We start from the raw sequence: 19917 nt of genomic DNA, 5'->3' as shown, positions 1-19917 counted from the left end.
AAAAAAATGTTTTGTTTTTGTTTTTCAGTTAGCCAACCACTCCAACGTAAGTCAAATGAACTTCACACCAGAAAGCCAGCTCGGGTCATTGTACTTTAGCTTGGATCAGAGAGCTGGCAGTGCAATTTTACAGTTCTTTTAAAGTATAAGTCAGTAATTAATCGTCAACTTCAATGTTGTAATCGTCACAGCCCTAAATATGTGTTTGGATTATATGTTTGGGTTAATTGCCCAGCCCTACACTGTTGTACAGGGAGGGAGACAGCAGGCAGGCAGGCAGACGCCGTCAGCCTGATCCAAGCTAAAGTACAATGACCGCAACATGACCCGTCTCACCGCCTGGGTGAACGCCGCAGCACCCTAGAGGCCCTTACTGTTCATTGTTATTGGCTTTTGCCGTTCAAGTCCCTTCATCCAGCGGTTCCCAAAGTGGGGTCCAGGGACCCCCAGGGGCGTCCTTGAGGGAGTTTCAGGGGGTCCCCAGCTAAATGATAGTTTGGAACCAAATGGACCCTTATGGGTCTGTAACTCTGAGAGGATGGACCCTAACGGGTCCATTTGGCTCCATTTGTACACTACAATATAAATTGGGGGTCCCAGAGATAGAAATGCCATTAAATGGAGGTCTGGAGACTAATATGCATGTCAAACTGGGTTTCAGCCGTAAAGCGTGAAGTCTCGTCTATCACGAAGTCTCACGAGACTTCGCGAGCTCCATGCAAGTGGATGGAGCTCGTGAAGTCTCGCAAGGTCTCGCGATAGACGAGACTTCACGCTTTACGGCTGGAACACAGCAACGGGGTTACTATGCAGTAAAATGTCATGCTACACATACTGTTGATTTTCAAGCGACGGAAATAAGCGAATTAGCACTAAAACCCAGCACCCCATTCAGGGCTTATGGTGGGGTAGAGGAAATGGCCAATAATGCATTTTTGCACAAAATAATACCTGGACCACTTTGGTGCGGACCTAACAACTGCAACGAAAGGTAAGAAAGCCTTATAGCATGACATTCTCCTTTAATGTTACATTTCTGAAAATCTGTTGCCATTTTATTTTACTTCTTTAGTTTAACGTAACGCTCTGTAACCTTTCTTTGATAAGTGCTTTACAAATGGAGTTATTATATCACATCCGTTGTGTGTGTGTGTGTGTGTGTGTGTGTGTGTGTGTCTGGATGTGGGCCAACTATGTGGCGCTAAATGCCAGATATAATCGTAGATCAGATAATAGCCGCACTAATGTGTGTGTGTGTGTGTGTCCTTTTTACCAAACCAGGCCTGTTGGTCCCCCTGCACCTCGATGGCCAGGCCAAAGTCTGCCAGCTTCACTGCGGCTCCTTTCATCTTGCTGGCCAGTAACAGGTTCTCAGGCTGACACAAATATACAGTACACACACACACACACACACACACACACACACACACACACACACACACACACACACACAGTCACAGAGAGTAGTGGTCACTGGAGTGACGGTCATCGAGTTTCCTGCAGTGACGGCTGCTGCTGAGCTTTGAAAACTGTCACATTTGATGCATTTAATTTGACACACCTCAGAAACTGAATGAAAGCGCACGTGTTTGTGTCTGCGGGCAAGGTATTGGTGTGTGTGAGAGAGAAAACAATGCCTTATTTATGCTCAGTTTCGCGCCAATGTCATACATAGAAAATAGCCGATCTACAAGCTCACAAAGCGTGGCGCCCACGACGCTTTGTGAGCTTGTAGATCGGCTATCTTTGGCACGCCCGCGCAATCAAAGTATAACTCAGGCTTAAGAGAGGAACGGTGTGGTTGAGATTCTTGCTACAGCGCCATATATGGGCATGGGTTCGTAACCATGGATACCACTTGGGAGTCATTTAGGCAGCACTGCAGACTGCATGCTAAATGGAAAGTGTACTCTCTTCTGCTTGGAGCGTGCGTGTGTGCGTGCACTTATATTAACCCATTAGGATCTGAGGCCGATTATACATCGCCATTTTCAGCTTTAAGGGTAAGGGGTTAAAAATGGCCCCCTGAAAAATATTTAAAATGCCATTCATAAAATTGCTGTCCAAAAAGGTGGAAGTCCTCTCAATGATGGTAACAGAAATGCACATATGTGCATGTGCACGCGTGTGTGTGTGTGTGTGTGTGTGTGTGTGTGTGTGCGTGTGTGTGTGTGTGTGCGTGCGCATGTATGCGTGTTCTAAATGGCTGTTGTTTGGGCAGTTTGAACATGAAGAGCTGCAGTAAAAGCCCCACTCAGGATAAAAGGCCAACAAATCAGACAGACAGGAGCAGAGGTAATGCGGTTATACTCTGACCCAGAGCGCAGGGGGGGGGGGTGCGCGTGTGTGTGTGTGTCTGTGTGTGTGTGTGTGTCTGCAAACACATCCACACCACGCAAACATGCGCGCCAGCCGGGGTCCAAAACGTTGGTCGCAACTCGCTCGCTTTCCATTTATTCTGTGGAAATACTGTAAAAACGATGGTGATCGTGTTTGCTGTGATTGATGTCCAAATCCAATCTAAGGGGTTAACCTCTTAAAAGCCTCCAGACCAGTGGTTCTCAACCAGTGGTCCGGGGACCACCAGTGGCCCTTGAGGGGTTTCCCTAGTGGTCCCCAGCTAAATGAGTTGGTAACCAAATGGACCCTTATAGGTTGAGAGTTAAATTATTGTTACACATCTGCATTACTTAAGTTAATTTACAGTCTACACAATTAAGAGAATGTAGAAGAATTGTTATTTTGATCAACGTTGTCCTGTTATCTCTCCTATGGTATCAACGTCATTATTACAGCATGGAGATGTGTTAAATATTCTTTAGTTTTGGGTCTGCAAGGCTAAATGTCATCAAATGGTGGTCCGTGGCTGAAATGCAGAATGAATAATGGACCTTGATGACATGAAAAGGGTTGAAACACACTGGGTTTCAACCAGTGGGTTCTCCAGCTTTTCTGGGTCAGGGCTTCAGACCACGAGACCGCAACCACCCCACCCGTCTGAACACTTAAAGCCTCATTTGTACTTAAGTTATGTGCTGGTGTTGTGCTCAGTAAATGGCAGATCTACAAGCTCATGGCGTGTCACGAATGTGACGTGTGGTGAGCTTGTAGATCTGCTATTTACCAGCATGCAACCCAAGTATAAATGAGACTAAAGTGGTGCTCGGAGCATGTTTGTTTTAATGATCAATCAATTGATCGATTGTGTTCTAGCTTGGACCAATGGAACCAACATAGTATACTGTTTCCATATACTGTATGAGTATCTCAATTAAATCTTTTTTTTTCATAATTTTAAAGAAAAAATACTTAAAGAAAATGCAACATCCTCACGGCCCACAGGTTGAGAACCGCTGCTCTAGCCTTACTTGGACCGGAGTTGGCCCTGAACTTGAACGTCTACGCCAAAAATAGCTGATCTACAAGCAAGCTCATGACGTGACCCTTTTGTCAGTTCTAAATCAGCCATTTCTGGCTAATATTCCCCTGCTGGGGTTCATAATAATAATCATCCAATTGGGGGAAAAAAAGAAAAAAAAAAAAATAGATAGATAGATAGATAGATAGATAGATAGATAGATAGATAGATAGATAGATAGATAGATAGATAGATAGATAGATAGATAGGAGGGCGGTTCTTTCCTTGCGTGTCGGCCAATCAGCGAGATAGAGGGGACAATCCCCGCGCCACTCAGGAGGCTGTTGTCATTTGAGTTGTCATGGCAACCCCTGAGGTTCATCTGCGCTTTTCGCCTCATCTCTTATAATGCACCGTTTCACAATAGTCACAACAGTGTGTGTGTGTGTGTTTGTGTGTGTGTGTGTGTGTGTGTCATCTTTCCTTGCCATTGGTGAGAGTCAACCTTCACCAACATGTGTTGATGCCTCGCCTGTTCTAAACTTGCACGTGCCCCCATGAGTGCACACGCACGCGCACACACACACACACACGTGCACGGTGCGCACGGAGGCTTAAAGCAATGTTCAAGGGCAGCCATGACAGACAGCCAGAAAGAGAGAACACATAAGTCAAGGGTTCTCAAAGCCAGGTCCACCCAGGGGGTCCCCAGCTAAAGTAGTTAGAATAGCATCAAAGTCATTCCAACCACATATAAAGGGTATGCGCATGCATCAAGTGAATGGCAAATCGAGTGGCAAAGTGAGTGGCAAAGTGAATTTAATGTTGTTTAAAGTCATTCTGACGATTAAAAAATATTCACAATACTCTTAAAGAGACTCGTTGTGAGCTTATACATCGAACGTTTAAAAGATATATTATTAATAGGCTACTTATTTTACACAAATCTTCTCGTATGGGGGTCCCTACTAGCACAAATAAATTCGGATGGGGGTCCGCAGCAGCATGACAACACATATCGATTTGGGGGTGGAGATTCAAACCAGAGACAGAGAGAGGTCACTGTCAGGCAAAAACCTCTTCATCAAATGATCTCCATAATTTAACTTTTTATGTTTTTCTTTTCGAAGATTAATACCCTACTTTGTCACACTACAGTCAGTGTCACACAACAATAAATAGCAAAAGCAGCAATTGCGATGTGTTTTGGGCTTGTAGATCTGCTTTTTTTTTTTGCTATACTTTAGATTTTGAATCCTGAAAAGTAAGCGTTTTGGACATACAAGGTTTCCACCCGACAGACACGGAAGCGCAAGATGGAGCGACGTAGAAGCTCCATGGATGCATGCGTTGCCATGGCCACGAGCGGAGGTGTGTGTATGCGTGTGTGTATGCGTGTGTGTATGCGTGCGTGTGTAAGTGCGTGTGATGTTTCCACGGAAACGGGAAGGCACTCACCTTGAGGTCTCTGTGTACAATATCGTGCTGGTGGATGTGATTGACACTCTCCAAGATCTGACTAATGCACTGACTGCACAGAGAGACAGACAGACAAGACAGAAAGAGGTAAATAAATGGTGCATTTATATAGCGCCTTTATCCAAGGCGCTTTACAGAGATTGTGCATTACATTCACCCATTCACACACCGATGGCAGCGGAAACCATGCAAGGCACCAACTAGCACATCGGGAGCAATTAGGGGTTCAGTGTCTTGCTCAAGGACACTTCGACAGTAAATCTGGGGGAGCCCGGGTTCGAACTGGCAACCTTACGGTTACCATCCAGGCACTCTACCCCTGAGCCACCGCCGCCCCCAACTTGAGAGGACAAGACAAGGATTTCAATTATTGGTCTCGTTACAAGAAGAAAAAAAAACACATCATTAGAACTCAAAGTGTGTGTGTGTGTGTGTGTGTGTGTGGGGGGGGGGGGGGGGGGGGGGAATTAGTTATTGAAATTTAAATTAGTTTGGGAAAATCATTTTTCTCTTATTGGGGTCTTTGGCAACAAACTATTTTCAGGCAAGGGTCTGTGTGCTAAACATCAATTTGGGGTTCCTCGACATGAAAATGTTGTAAATGCCTTGATTTCTGATCACAAAACAATAATTATCGTTTACCTTTCTTTTATAGTTTAACATTTGAACTAGTTTATCAGAATGAAGTTGCTTTACATAAACTAATAAAAATCCTATGCATTATTATTATAAAAACGACGAAAAGTGTTTCCTGAAGAGCATGATAAACAAATATCTAACGAATGATTTTATGATTTGAGGTATTCACACATTGACACAGCTCCTAATGGCAGGTTCCATGAGGAATCCACTGCATAGACATATATTAATTACTTACTAAAACTGATCATGCATGTGATTGTTTGATACGATTATGAATTAATGTCCTTGTGCAGTTGTACTACATCACTCCTCAAAATCACCACCACCGTCGTTCAGCAAAACCAGCTAAATGTAGGTCAAGGTGAAATCCACAACACAATTCAAGGTTAACTTTTTCAAATGTTTTCAAAATATTTTCCACAACTAAAAACGTAAAAGGAGCTTTGCAGTATGATCTGTTGAAATGCGAGGCATTGTGAGCTTGCAGATCTGCATCTTTTTTTTTCCTCTTTTTTTTTGTTTGTTTAAATTGTCAGGGAATATTATCAGAATAATCTGGGAATACATTTCTTCACCAATGTGTTTGTAAAGGTGTTTACTAACACATCCCACATTGGTTTCTATTCAACCACCCAACCAACAACCAATATATGGCAAAATGTTCAAAATTTCATTTTGCATTAAGTAGCATGTGACACATCAAACTAGGGGGTTTTCATGATTCTGAATCCATTGCAAGCATTTGTTTTGCAGAAAAACACTCCTTTGGCAAAAAATTGCCATAGCCGTCATCACAAAATGTGACAAGGTCAGCACATTTGGGCTCATTTGTGCAATGATCGAATTTAGCCCAAGAAGTGTTTTTCGTGCAAAACTAATGCTTGGAATGGGTTCAGAATCATGAAAAATCCCTAGTTTGACATGTCACATGCTACTTAAAGTATAATTAAATTTAGAATATTTTGCCATGTATTGGTTGTTGATGGTACCCCAACTTTCAGCAGCTGTCAAATTATCCTAGGGTGGTTGAATAGAAACCAATGTATGACACCTTTACAATTTAAAACACATTGGTGAAGAAAATTCTTAGTAAGAAATGTATTCCCAGATTTTATTAATATCGCCTGACTATAAAGGACCGTTTCAACCATTTTCAACCCATCTTCATAGAAGTGATCCTCGCTCTTTCTCCTTGACACAGTTTGTACGCACTGTGTGTTTCAGAGGAGGAATGTAGACATCTCAGAAACCTGCCTTTTGTCTGGGTGGCACAGGTTTGACCGCAGGCATCCGTATTGTGGGGGAAAGCCCTCTCAGAAAATAGCAGATCGACAAGCTCACAAGTCACAACGCGCCGTTAGCTTGTCGATTGGCTATTGTCAGTGAAAGCTTCCCCCCACAACAACAGAAAATACACTAGTACAGAGCCCTGAGGGGCTCCCCTCAACCATATGTGGTTGAAGTGGGTTGAAGTGCCAGCCCACCACCGGTACTGGACAGGTACTGTAGTGTGCTTCCTTTTCCTATCGTTGCCTCAGGCTTGGCCGGGTGCACAACACAAGTGATTGGGGACGCTGGAAAGAGTGTTCTGTCGCTGTACTAGTGTCTCCTACTGGTAGGCTAGGGCAGTGGTTCTCAACCTTCTCAGGCTAAAAAGGTCATGTCACGTGGGGACCCCCCTGGAGCTCCCGACCCACAGGTTGAGAACCACTAGCTGAAACAGCCACACACAGTGAGTGCCCTTACCTGTCAGGTAAAAATAGAGCTCAACACTGACCTACCGAGTCCACCCGTTTCCAGAAGCCCATTAATTTACTGATGACATGAACTGCAACCATAATCCTTTTGATTCGGGTCGAAAAAAGGGATTGGAAAAACGCCAACAAAAAAAAAATAAAAATAAAAAGATGGCTTAGGTGCAAGAGTGTGTACATATTTTAAGAAACCCACTAGAAGCCTGCTTCTTCTTAACGTTAACCTTTGTCAGTGTTATGGTGTAAACTATGCACACAACCATCCTTCCAGGCTATGGGATCTGAGTGGTAAACAGTTCTAAACTCGCATGACATTCACGAGGGCAGCAATAATACCATAGTTAACACGACCAATCAGACAGTTTAGGATTGTGTGGGGTTTATTTCTAAAAACATTGCTAATTGCTAAAAAATTAGAAAATAAATAAATAAAGAATAAGAAAATATGTTTTCTTTTACACTATTTAATACGGACTGGTGGTTTCTAACAGGAATATATACCCTTGTTTCACAACCATGAGACAGGGGACCATGCTGCACCCAGGGGACATGTGGCTGTGTCCACAGTGACAGAGGACAGCGGCTGCACCCAGGGGACATGTGGCTGTGTCTACAGTGACAGAGGACAGCGGCTGCACCCAGGGGACATGTGGCTGTGTCCACAGTGACAGAGGACCATGCTGCACCCAGGGGACATGTGGCTGTGTCCACAGTGACAGAGGACCATGCTGCACCCAGGGGACATGTGGCTGTGTCCACAGTGACAGAGGACAGCGGCTGCACCCAGGGGACATGTGGCTGTGTCTACAGTGACAGAGGACAGCGGCTGCACCCAGGGGACATGTGGCTGTGTCTACAGTGACAGAGGACAGCGGCTGCACCCAGGGGACATGTGGCTGTGTCCACAGTGACAGAGGACCATGCTGCACCCAGGGGACATGTGGCTGTGTCCACAGTGACAGCAGACCATGCTGCACCCAGGGGACATGTGGCTCTGTCTACAGTGACAGGGGACCATGCTGCACCCAGGGGACATGTGGCTGTGTCCACAGTGACAGCAGACCATGCTGCACCCAGGGGACATGTGGCTGTGTCTACAGTGACAGAGGACCATGCTGCACCCAGGGGACATGTGGCTGTGTCTACAGTGACAGGGGACCATGCTGCACCCAGGGGACATGTGGCTGTGTCTACAGTGACAGAGGACAGCGGCTGCACCCAGGGGGCAACTGGACATTCATATACTGGGGAGCAACCAATGTGAAGACAGATGTGTGTGAGTGCATCACAGCCTGGCAAAATCTCTCCTACCTACAGCCAATTACGTCCTCATCCCCGGGCTAACAGGGGGGAGGGGGGTGATCTACGCTATACAGCCAATGAGGTTTAACCACTTAAACCCTACCAGGCCGGATGAGAACTGCGACTGAAAAGTGTCCAAGCGGAAGTACAGGAACGTGTTGTGCACATCCGTTTACATTCCGCAGGTGATTGGTCGAAAAAGACAGCTACTCTCTTTGCCGCTAGTAGCCATTTCATTTTATTTTCTCCTCGTGAGATGAGAAAAGGTTTGGGAATGATGTTACTTAAGTCCCATTTTATAATTCAGCTACTTGAAAATAGTTGCGTCACTCTGGACATGCTCCAGCCAGGGTGAAAGGTCAAGCTTGGCGTATGCGTGTGCGTTAACTGTTATGTGTGTGCATTTGTAAATGTGCATCTAAAGCCCTCCCCCTTGTGCAGAACAACACAAAAGACCCCTTAATCCAATTAGACAGCAGACCCATAAGCCAGCACCACACAGCAACAGTAGGAAGACATGGGAACACATGGGCAGAGGAAAGCATAAATCAGTGTTGAGCTTGACACCAATTTTGTTTTTTTGTTTTTTGTTTTAGTCTAATCCTTTGAATACAATTTAATGATTTTTTTATTTGTTCATATTTTATGGAATGTTTCAGTGTTAAAAATAATTTTAGTCGACTGAATCTACAGTTGATTTTGTCGACTAAAATGTATTTTACACTTTGTTGCATGTTGAAAACAGCCGATCTGCAAGCTCACAACGCGTCGCAGCATGAAGCGTTGTGAGCATGTAGAGCTGCTATTTTCAGATACATAAAATTACTTTTCTTACCTCCCTGATATTAGCGTAGTTTTTATTTAGTTTTTATGTAGTTTGTCAGTGAAAAAAAGGTAGTCGACGAACAATTTTCGTCATAGTTTTAGTTGACGCAATCAACACTGGAGAGGACGACAGCGTAGGCAGTAGGAGACAAAGGAGACTATAGTGTTGGACTGGAGAGATGGGAGGAGAAGAGAGAGAGGGTAGCATACTGATGCACTCGTTGACACCAGGAATGCAGTCGCTGACAGGAATACAAGCAGACCAATAATCACCAGAGGGGGGTGTGTGTGTGCATGCGCATGTGTGTGTGAGAGACGGAGAGATTGTGAGTTTGTCCGTGCCTATGAATCCTGCTCTTATTATTTCGTCTATGTTTCATACACAGTAAAATCCTCAGTGTTAATTCAACTCTCTTGACAGCAGGCAAATGGAAACGAACGAGTTCTTGTGTCGAGTTCCGTTGGCGACAGCAGCACATACCTGGCATCTGCCAGTTCATTATTTCGCCATGTTCAATAGGCTACACAGTAAAATCCTCAGTGTTAATTCAACTCTCTTGACAGAGGGCAAATGGAACTGAACGAACCCGTTTGTACTCTCAAAAAGAGGGCCGCGTTTTAGAGCGAGTTCTTGTGTCGAGTTGCGTTGGAGACAGCAGCACATACCTGGCATCTGCCCGTTCATTATTTCTCCATGTTTAATAGGCTACACAGAAAAATCCTCAGTTTTAATTCAACTCTTGACAGCGTGTAAATGGAAGTGTACCCGTTTGTACACTCTCAAAAAGAGGGCCGTGTTTTAGAGTGAGTTCTTGTGTGTGGACTAGTTCACCATGGGAGACAGTAGCACATACCTGGCATCGGCCTCACTGTAATACTCCCGGGCTACAATGTCTTCAAACAACTCTCCCCCTGTCACCCTGAGAGACAGAGACAGAGAGAGAGAGAGTGGGGGCAGAGAGAGAGACACACAGGGAGAGAGAAAGAGAGAGGCAAGGCTGTTAGCATACACATACAAACAGACCATAGTCACGCGCATGGATACAATCTCAAATGTCACAGCGTGTGCACCCGTGCGTGCGTGCGTGTGTGTGTGTGTGTGCACGAAGAAGATACTCACAGGTCAAAGACAAGGTAATGAAAGCCTTCCTCTGAAATGCTGTCATGGAGTCTCACTGCAAGGAGAGAAAGAAACGGAATGAGGGGGAGGAGAGGTGAAGGGGATGGGGATGGGGGGAGGCAGAGAGGGAGAGAAAGATGGGAATGAATGCAGGAACAGTTAAAGCAAACAAAAGGAAATTCTCCACAGCTTTTCAACCTTATCGCTCCACGTTTATCGGCAGGAGTGATGATCAATACAAGGTGTTAAGTCCGTCAAAGATCTCCTTGTGGCCGACGAGGCAGGAAATCGAAAGCGCCACAGTTCATAGTCGCTTGGACATAATCTTTTTTATTTGTTAAATAAAAGAAGTTAAAGAACCTACAGTCATTCTCCTGTCTGCCACTAGGTGTAATAATGGGTTTAAGAACTGATCGAAACCATGCCTTCGCATTGAATTCTGGGGATTGCAGAATTAACGCCACAAACTGTGACGTGGGGACATTCCCATGAATAAATCCTACCCCATCGCCCTGCAGGCCATGCTACGAGCTTGTAGATCTGCTATTTTTTTTGTTATCTTGAATATTTTTTAAACAAACCTTTTTAACTCAAATCTTACTTCTGGCGATCCCTGGAACATGATATTTTGAGATGGCGGTCGGGGGCCAAATTCATATCATTTTGGAGGGTCCTTGACCCCTCGACATGAGAACTGAGTGAGAACCACTGTAGCCTGGAAACCAGACCAGAAAAAAGAAATCCCTGGGGAGATTGGTTTGGCACACTTACATTTAGCTCACCCCAGGGTTGTGGGTGACCAATCAGAGCCCACTATGCAAATGGTAATCCGTTTGTATCAGTTTCCCCTTGGAAATAAATCTTCCACATCGAAGTTCCAGACTAATATCTAGTATCTAGTTATAGTATACATTACAGCAACTTAAGCTTTTCAGAAAACCGTTTAGAAAAACATTTTCAGAATCTGCCTCAGGTCTTAATTGAGAAAACGGCAAGCACAAATGTCCTTCTTCAGCGCTGAGGAAGACCTGTTGGGTAACTTGAAAAGCATCCATTGTATGTCCATGGAGAGGTAAACAAAACCATGGGAAAAGGACATTCATCGTTTCATGACATTGTCTCCTTGAGACTTGTTTATTAATCTGGAGTGTTGCGGGCCTTCTGCTCTGCAGTGCTTCCCCTTAGGGAATTTAAAATATATTTTCCAGGAACACTTGCTAGATGCATCCCGCATCTGAGATGTGATATTGGCATAGTTAATATAGCAGTAAAATCAGCTTAACACTTCATTATAAGCCCTCAGAAATATGCATCAAGCTCTATTAATAATAATCACACATAATGAAAGCATTCTATAATGACTTAATAAAGTCATTATATAATTATAATCTTTGACTTTATAAGTCATGTCATGATTTCATTATGAGTTCTTATGTTGTTAAGTTGTTATAATGCATTGCAAGTGTGTTTATAGTGCATTATAGGCATGGGATGAATAGCCAGTATTACCAAATTCTGTCTGTTTCGGTCATTCTGTCTCCCTACAAATCCTGTGATGCATTTGACGGGCAAGCACCCGCCCGGCACAGGCGGCACACCCGTTTCAGTCCATGACCACAATTACATTAACCTTATTCATATTTTCTAAAGTCAAGTTCACCATTTTGCTACAAACACCACAATAAATTTAAAAAAATGACAATTTCACAGCCCACCAAGGGCCAAAAAGCTAGCATGCACAGGTTGTACTGTTCACATTGATAATAATTTACCCCACTAACATTATAGGGTAAACCTTTCAACACGACTTGGACGATGTTTCAGAAAAGCGAAAATGCTAAAAAAATAAATAACTAGAAAAAGTGCCCTTCCGGGCACAGGTCTCCACCAGGTTATCCACAGATCCGTGCAGTTAGAGGTAAAAACACTTTTCGGCCAGTTATAGCGCCACCTTGAGGCTGAGTTGAAATTGTTCATGTGGCATTTCGTCCTCGGCCTAGTGGGAATGTGGGTGCACAATTTCACGGAAATCACGCGATGTGTTCATGATTTGCAGCATTTTGTTTGAAACTGAGCACTCCTGTGAACTTTGGAAGCCAATCTTAACCAATCAGGATGGAGTCTGATAAATCTGAAAGACCCGTTTCGTTGAATGGCTCTAGAGAGACTGTGTACCAATTTGCGTGATGTTTGGACAAAATCTGTAGGTGTACTGTGCAAAAACTTGTTTTGCACAAAGCGGCCTCCTGGTGGCGCTATAACAGGCCGTTCTGGAAAGTTTGGGGCAGAGGTTCATCGTTGGCATCCAGGGAGTGTGTGTGCAAAATATGGCATCGACCGGGTTAACGGTGGCCGAGATTAGCTGTTCACGGACACACGGACGGACGGACGGACGGACACACGGACGGACGGAGTGCAAAACATACTCTCCCCACATGCCTTCGGCCTGGTGGAGACAATAATTAGACTCTTCAGTGTTATGGGCTGCTGGGAAAGTTTGCCCTACAGTGAATATATAGTAACACACAGATTATATTTCAAATGGGCACTCGGGCAGCGCAGTGGTAATGTAGCTGCCCACCAGACAGAGTCTGGGGGTTCGAATCCACCATCCATGTTCAAGCGTCTACTCAATATGAACACAATTAATAGTAATAATAATACTAATAGCTGCAAGAAGCTATAAGACGGGGTCATGCCCAAAAAGAAAAGCGCTATAAGCAATATACTAGAGGTGCACGCTTATGAAATTATGACCGATTATTTGTAGGGTCATAACTGCCGATACCGATTCTGACTCCGATACCGATATTATACAGAGGACCACAATGGAAACAAGCCTAGACCCTAGGGGCTTGGCCCAACACCAATAGGACTAATTAGACCGTTCCTCACCCAGGAGTCAGCCCAACTCCTAATCCAGACAACAGTCTTGTCAAAACTTGACTATTGTAACTCCCTCCTTACTGGCCTACCGGAATATGCACTTAAAGGTATATTCAGTGATTTCACTTAATTCAAATATCACTTATTTTTTTGTTTTGTTGTGATAATCCTCCCTACTATAGAGTGTGCTGGCCATATAAGGAGTTCCTCCCTGTCCCCAGTTAACCCCTGGGGGTAAAAAAAACCTTAGGTTTCGTTTTTGACTCTCTATCCTGATTGGACGAAAGGCTGGGTCCGACAGCCAAAAACGAAACCTAAGGTTTTTTGAGTGAAATCACTGAATATACCTTTAAGCCAAAATTCCGCAGCTCGCTTGGTCTTCAACCAGCCAAAATTCTCACATGTCTCCCCCTTCTCCGCTCCCACCACTGGCTCCTGGTCGCTGCCCGCACAGAATACAAAACTCTGATGCTGGCATTCAAAGCAACCAAAGGTATGGCTCCCCCATATCTTGCAAGTATGATTGGACCCTACAAACCCTCCCGCTCACTCAGATCAGCCAACGCAGGGAAGCTGGAAGTACCCTCACTAAAAACGCCGGGACAACGCTCCACTCGATCCAAACTCTTCTCCCATCTGGTTCCAAAACTGTGGAATGCACTTCCCGTTACAATCAGAACTGCAGCCTCACTCCCAATCTTCCACTGTAGTCTGAAAACCCACCTTTTCAGACTCCATCATGGCCCGTAGCACTTACCGTAGCACTTACGCCTTAGATAGCACTTTTTGTAGACACATTCCGATACCGATAAGGCCAATTTCCGATTATGCTACCGATTAATCGTGCAAGCTTCAATTGACAGTCCTTTGTCAATTGAAGCCTAATTTTGATACTGACGCTTAACGCCATTGCCGAAGACCTTTGTCAATTGCGCTTTTATAGTGCATTCGATCGAGCGACCCATAATGCTACTTACGTTACCTAGCTGTGTTGTTAGCACAGCACTGGATCTTCCATTTTAGATCCATTTCTTTCAATCGCCTGTATGTCCTATTCCTTGTCCCAGATGGCATTTTTGGTCAAAACAACGTGTCTTTGACGGCATAGAGCTGACGATGTGGAGCTCCCCAGAGCTCCGGTCTGGATTCACATTGTAAACAAGGCCTGCCCAGCTACGTGTAGATTCCTAGGTTATGTCTACTGCTAGCTGACCGGAAATGGCAGCTTTTCAAAATAAGAGCTCAAATAAAAAAAATGCTGGCGTCAATTAGATCCTAATTTTTCAATAAATGCTAGCGGGCAATGGGTACATTTTGTGCCCAAGACGTCCACAGACGTCCTATGAATTACCGCATGTAGTGCCCAGGACGTCTGTGGACGTCTTGGTTAAAAAAAAGTAAAAAAAAGTGGGCACCCTGGGTCACCATTTTTAAAGATTAAAAGGGCACATAATGTGTTAAGAAGAAAATGAACTTTTGCACAATATTCTAATTCAATGAGATGGACCTGTAATATAATGACATGCCCCAAAATAGGTTAAACTAGGTTTAATGAATGAATGTTTAACGTGGTGACAGTGACAGACGGTGTTCCTTAAACCCATTAAAACCAGGACAGCATCCGTGTCATTTTTAATTTTTGCGATATACAAGCTTTTTGCCGATATACAAGCTCACACAGCGTGTCACTTCGTGCTGCAAGCTTGTACATCTGTTATTTTTTTAACTTTCTTTTTCTTTTTTTGTAATCTTGGGAAGTGTGAGAACTAGTGATTTAGAAGGATTTTGTAGAATTGACCTCGGGTCCTAATGGGTTAAAAGGCATGACAATATAACTGGCGGTGGCTGGCATGATGATGATGAAGCAGGTTGCAGGTTACACAGCCCAGTCTGGCGACAGCAGCACAGGACAGGACAGAACGGCCATGCCGGGGTTATGTAAAATAAAAGTATCAGTTGTATAACAATAAGACGACGACGCAGGAATAGGATGGCCCTGCAGCACGAAACGAGAGAGAGAGAGAACGCTCACTCCTCCTCCCATCCTCCAACTCTCTCTCTCTCTCTATCCATCTGTCTCCCACTGCCGCTCTCTCCTCTCTCTCCATCCCATCTGTCTCTTTCCGTGCCCTCTTTTTGTCCAAAGTTTCAACCAGGCCCGTGTTGGTATATGTCAAGAGAGGGGGGAGGGAGCGAGACGGAGAGAGAGAGAGAGAGAGAGAGAGAGAGAGAGAGAGAGAGAGAGAGGAGGCGAGGGGTGTGCTGTGTGCCTGGGGGGATGACAGAGAAACTAGGACAGCGAAGAAAAGAGGAAACTAAGGAGGAGGCCAGTTAAAAAAGGTGTCGCTGGTTTAGCAGTAGCACCCCCTGCCAATATCCCCTGCACCCACGACCCTCCATTCCTGCTCTACGCAGTGGTTCTCAAAGTGAGGTCTGATGGACCCCCCCCCATAGGGGTCCTTGCGGGGGTTCCAGTGGGCCACCAGGAAAATTTGTACATTTGTATATTTTTTACGACAGGCTGCAGCTATTGCTCTGCATGAGACTTGGTGCTTAAAAAAATCTTGCATTACAGCTGGAATATTTGGAATACAGTGGAATATTTTCGAAACATTCTAAACACAGATCTCCACCCGCCCTGCCCGACAAAAAGAAATGAATGTGTCCTTGACATGACAGAGATCGATAACTACCGCTCGACAACACCACTCCTCAGGGATGCCGAATAGTCTTTCAGGGACTGGTTAGTCCTGGGATAACAGTCAGCCAGGTGAATGCAATGTTACTGTAGCTACCTAAACCTGCATTGCCAGGCATCCCTGAGGAGTGGTGTTGTAGAGAGGTAGTTATCGATCTCTGTCATATCAAGGTCACATGAATCTTTGAGTCGGGCAGGGCGGGTGGGTAGCATGGCATTGGTCCGACATCCTGTTAGTCCGACCATTACTAACACTATCCCAAACCCTAACCTCACAGGAAGCCACGGGTGATTTGTAACACGTGTAGTGAGCTTGTTACAGATCGGCAGGGCTGTAAAAAACGGAACCGTACCAGCGTACCAAACCGAATGGCCCCGTAGCGAAACTAATGGTATACCGAATTAACCGAAATACAGAATACAGAGTTTCCACACCATCATGGCACACCATACCCATTCACAACACCACCAGTGAACGTGGAGTGGAGCGTTGAATCCCCTCAAGGAACCCTGGGGGTCCACGGACCCTGCTTTGAGAACCACTGCCCTAGAAGTTGTTTATGTACTTGCACATCAAGCCGCCTATAGCGCTACAGAAACAGAGATAGGCTGCTGCCCTATGTGCTGCAACCTGGCTCGGCAAGCAAGACCCCCATATCAAATATGGGGGTCCGTGGCCTAATGCATATCTAACTAGGGGTCTCTTCAAATAAAAATGTTTGAGAAACAACCAGGGGTTCTCAACCTGTCGGTAGGTACCCCCAGGGGGGTCCCCACATGATTTTGGGGGGGTTCCCAGATGACAGTAAAGTGAGCATTATTAGGACTTTTAAGACCTTTTCAATACCTAAAAAAGTAAGAAAGAAAAAGACCATTATTCTATCCTACTAAATGCACCACGTCGCTGTATGTGCGTGCGTGCGTGCGTGCGTGCGTGCGTGCGTGCGTGCGTGCGTAATCCACGTAACTGGAGAACCAGTCACCCCACCGACTTCAAGTTTGACACATACGTTCTACAGTCTACACCACCACAGGGAGTGCAGTGCCCAGCCTCGAGTCGACTCAGTAGTACACACCATTGTCCAGAAACACCACAAAAGGCTCTGGTCAAGCTCTGCCAGTGGACCTAATGAGCCTAAGTCCGCTCACCTGTACAATTCCCAGAATCTGCCTCAGTCAATTGATTGCCATTGCAACCCCACACCTATACCATTTGATCATAACCAGTCCACTTTTCACAGTCGTTTTGCACTCTTTAGACACAGGCAGACAGACAGATACATATGGAGATAGATCTCCATATATGGAGACAAAAGGGACACAGACAGACAGTTAAAACGGGTGCTATGACAACAGACATTGCATACTAGGTTCTCCTTCTCAACTTGCATCGTTAGGCTGGTGGCCGTCGGGCACAGGTCTAGTCAAAAATAATCAGTAAACTATGTTAAAAAAAAAAAGGTCAAACAAACTGTCAAATAATATAAGAAAGATGCAAACATTGTGAAACTGGAAAGTCTGGAAAATTGCCAATCTACAAGCTCACAGCGCCTTGAAACGAGAGGCACTGTGAGCTTGTAGATCTGCCATTTTCAAAAATATATATCTGTGGAAGTGAGTCAGGACAAGTGGGTCCCCCCACCCGACAAGTGCTTGTCGGGTGGGGGGTCCCCAGTTCAAATATGATTTCTTGTGGCTCATGGCCAACGAGCCGTCACATGACCGGTCTAGCCAATGAGGAGGGATCAAGTCATCAAGACCTCACACGGTTTCCACCAGTTCTCGCGAGAGATGGCGAGCGAGAAGGGACACTCTTCCTCTTTACTTGAGAAAACAGAAACAGTAACATAGCAGCAACACTGGCCGCTATGGCACAGCGTAAACAACGCTGCTGCTGACAGTTCTTATATACAAGCTTATAGCTCCACAACTGTCAGGAGCGAACTAATGGCTAACGTAAATATATATATGGAAATAAGAATAAGTACATATACATATTTAACGAACCATAATCAGAAAATAACACCAACAAATAACAATAATAAACAGCTCGCCGTTACAGGGTCACGGCCTAAAAAGGTTGAGAACTGGCGTAGCCGTAGACAACCAGCAGCAGACCAGGGCTGAACCACTGGACTGCATCAACCTCCTATTTTGTCGTACTGTAAACAAATTAATGATGCACCTGCTGTTGCTTTTTCTACTGTTGACACCGTCCTGACTGAGACTTTTTAAACATAATCAAAATAGTGATCATAATCAATATTGACAACTTCATTTTCCCAAGATAGTTAGTACGTAGGTACTTTAACCACTTTCCAAGTTTCCACCGACAACTTAGTCCAAAAATAATAAAATTAAATAATAATAACATTTGCCAATCTGCAAGCTTACAGCAGCAAAACGTTGTACCGTTGTATAACAAAGCATAAAATGGGGCTTAAGTGGTTAAGAAATAACACACATCATGGATGGAATCCATAAAAGTGTGAGAGATAAACAGCTGTTGCAAGGTGCTTTATAAATTATATACACTGGCGCCATGAGTTAGCATGCCAAGGTTCAATCCCATTTGTTACTTTGTTTCAACCGAGGGAGTAATACAATACAATACAGTATGTTCTACTGTATATTTTAGGAAGGCATAATACAGTTTTATGTATTTACATTAATGATGCTGAAGCCAGATGTTTGTAGGCTGGTGTCACACACCAGCGAGTCCTGTGTAGATGAGCTATTTTGAGTCTATTTCAAGTAAAATCAAGCCCTTAACAGTCAATATTTAATTTCAAGCTTCCCCCCCCCCACTACACCCATTAGTTAAGAAAAAACTATTCTTAACTTTGATGTGCTTATGAAATATAAAAAATACTTTTGATGAAACATTAAACATACTTTTGATACAATTTAATATACGTATACATATTACATTTTTTAACATTTTCCTTTGTACCACACTTAATTAATTATGCCATGGTCCGTCTAATAGCCCACTGGATGAGAAATAGCGGAATTCACACTCCTACCAACATAAAGGTGCGAGATGTAAACCGCGGCACATGGTTCTTCACAAAGACAGAACCAACAAGTGAAAGACCTTTCTAGGGGCCATATAGAACCGCTTTGTTAAAGTGGGTGAATTTCTCACACAGGCAGGCAGCTCCAAATAGCTTATCAGGCTTTGACAGATTCTCTCTGATACTGATAATACAACTCAGCCAGTTTCTCAGCCACTAATAACTGATTCTTGGTGCACTCTTTGCTTAAGAACCTTACCCTACATGGACTGAGAGGACACACACACACACCTTGTGTGAAGAGGCTTAACCTTAGACCTCACCACTGCATACCTAATACCTAATATACTATACCGCTACCCTAAAATGGCTTTGGAAAGCATGGAGATATCAGAATTACCTCACCGTCCAGGACTTTTCCTATTTTTCTATCCTTGGATAGGATACCTTGCATGTAACGCACACTGGACGTGTACAATTGCGCACGAGTGAGCGCACACACACACACACACACACACTCACCGATGTTGGAGTGCTTCAGCAAACGGCAGATCCGCGCTTCTCTCTCCAGCTTCTGATGGTCTGAGGGAGACAAGAAGCAAAATATTAAAGGCTGGTTATGAAAGATATTTCATACTGCGTATCGTATCGTTGCTGTCGGGGCGGAAACCCCTCATCCCCAGATTTCAATTCCATTTTTCGTAAATTAAATAATGTCCTACTTCGTTGTTATATACCGTATTGTGCCGAATATAAAGACATTTTCTTCCAAAAAACAGGGTTGTATTATATTGGAGGTCTAGACTTTTTAACATGTAATTCTATTACACATCAAG

The 19917-nt window shown here is 44.3% G+C and overlaps 1 protein-coding gene across 14 annotated transcripts in view; it reads right to left on the bottom strand.

The window, feature by feature from the left end:
* LOC310874403 (calcium/calmodulin-dependent protein kinase type II subunit gamma) overlaps positions 1–19917 on the bottom strand; it is a 78272-nt gene that overhangs the window by 40608 nt on the left and 17747 nt on the right. For all 14 annotated transcript variants that reach the window (XM_083787181.1, XM_083787191.1, XM_083787194.1 and 11 more), the window contains exons 3-7: positions 19604–19663; positions 10481–10535; positions 10215–10280; positions 4817–4889; positions 1274–1376 (exon numbers count right to left, since the gene is read on the bottom strand). In XM_083787181.1, the coding sequence (XP_083643307.1) occupies positions 1274–1376; positions 4817–4889; positions 10215–10280; positions 10481–10535; positions 19604–19663 (357 nt within the window). The remainder of the gene's footprint in view (positions 1–1273; positions 1377–4816; positions 4890–10214; positions 10281–10480; positions 10536–19603; positions 19664–19917) is intronic.

The sequence above is a fragment of the Protomyctophum parallelum genome, assembly GCF_964188405.1.
Source record: "Protomyctophum parallelum genome assembly, chromosome: 17".
Lineage (NCBI taxonomy): Eukaryota > Metazoa > Chordata > Actinopteri > Myctophiformes > Myctophidae > Protomyctophum > Protomyctophum parallelum.
This window is presented reverse-complemented; position numbering and strand designations above follow the sequence as displayed.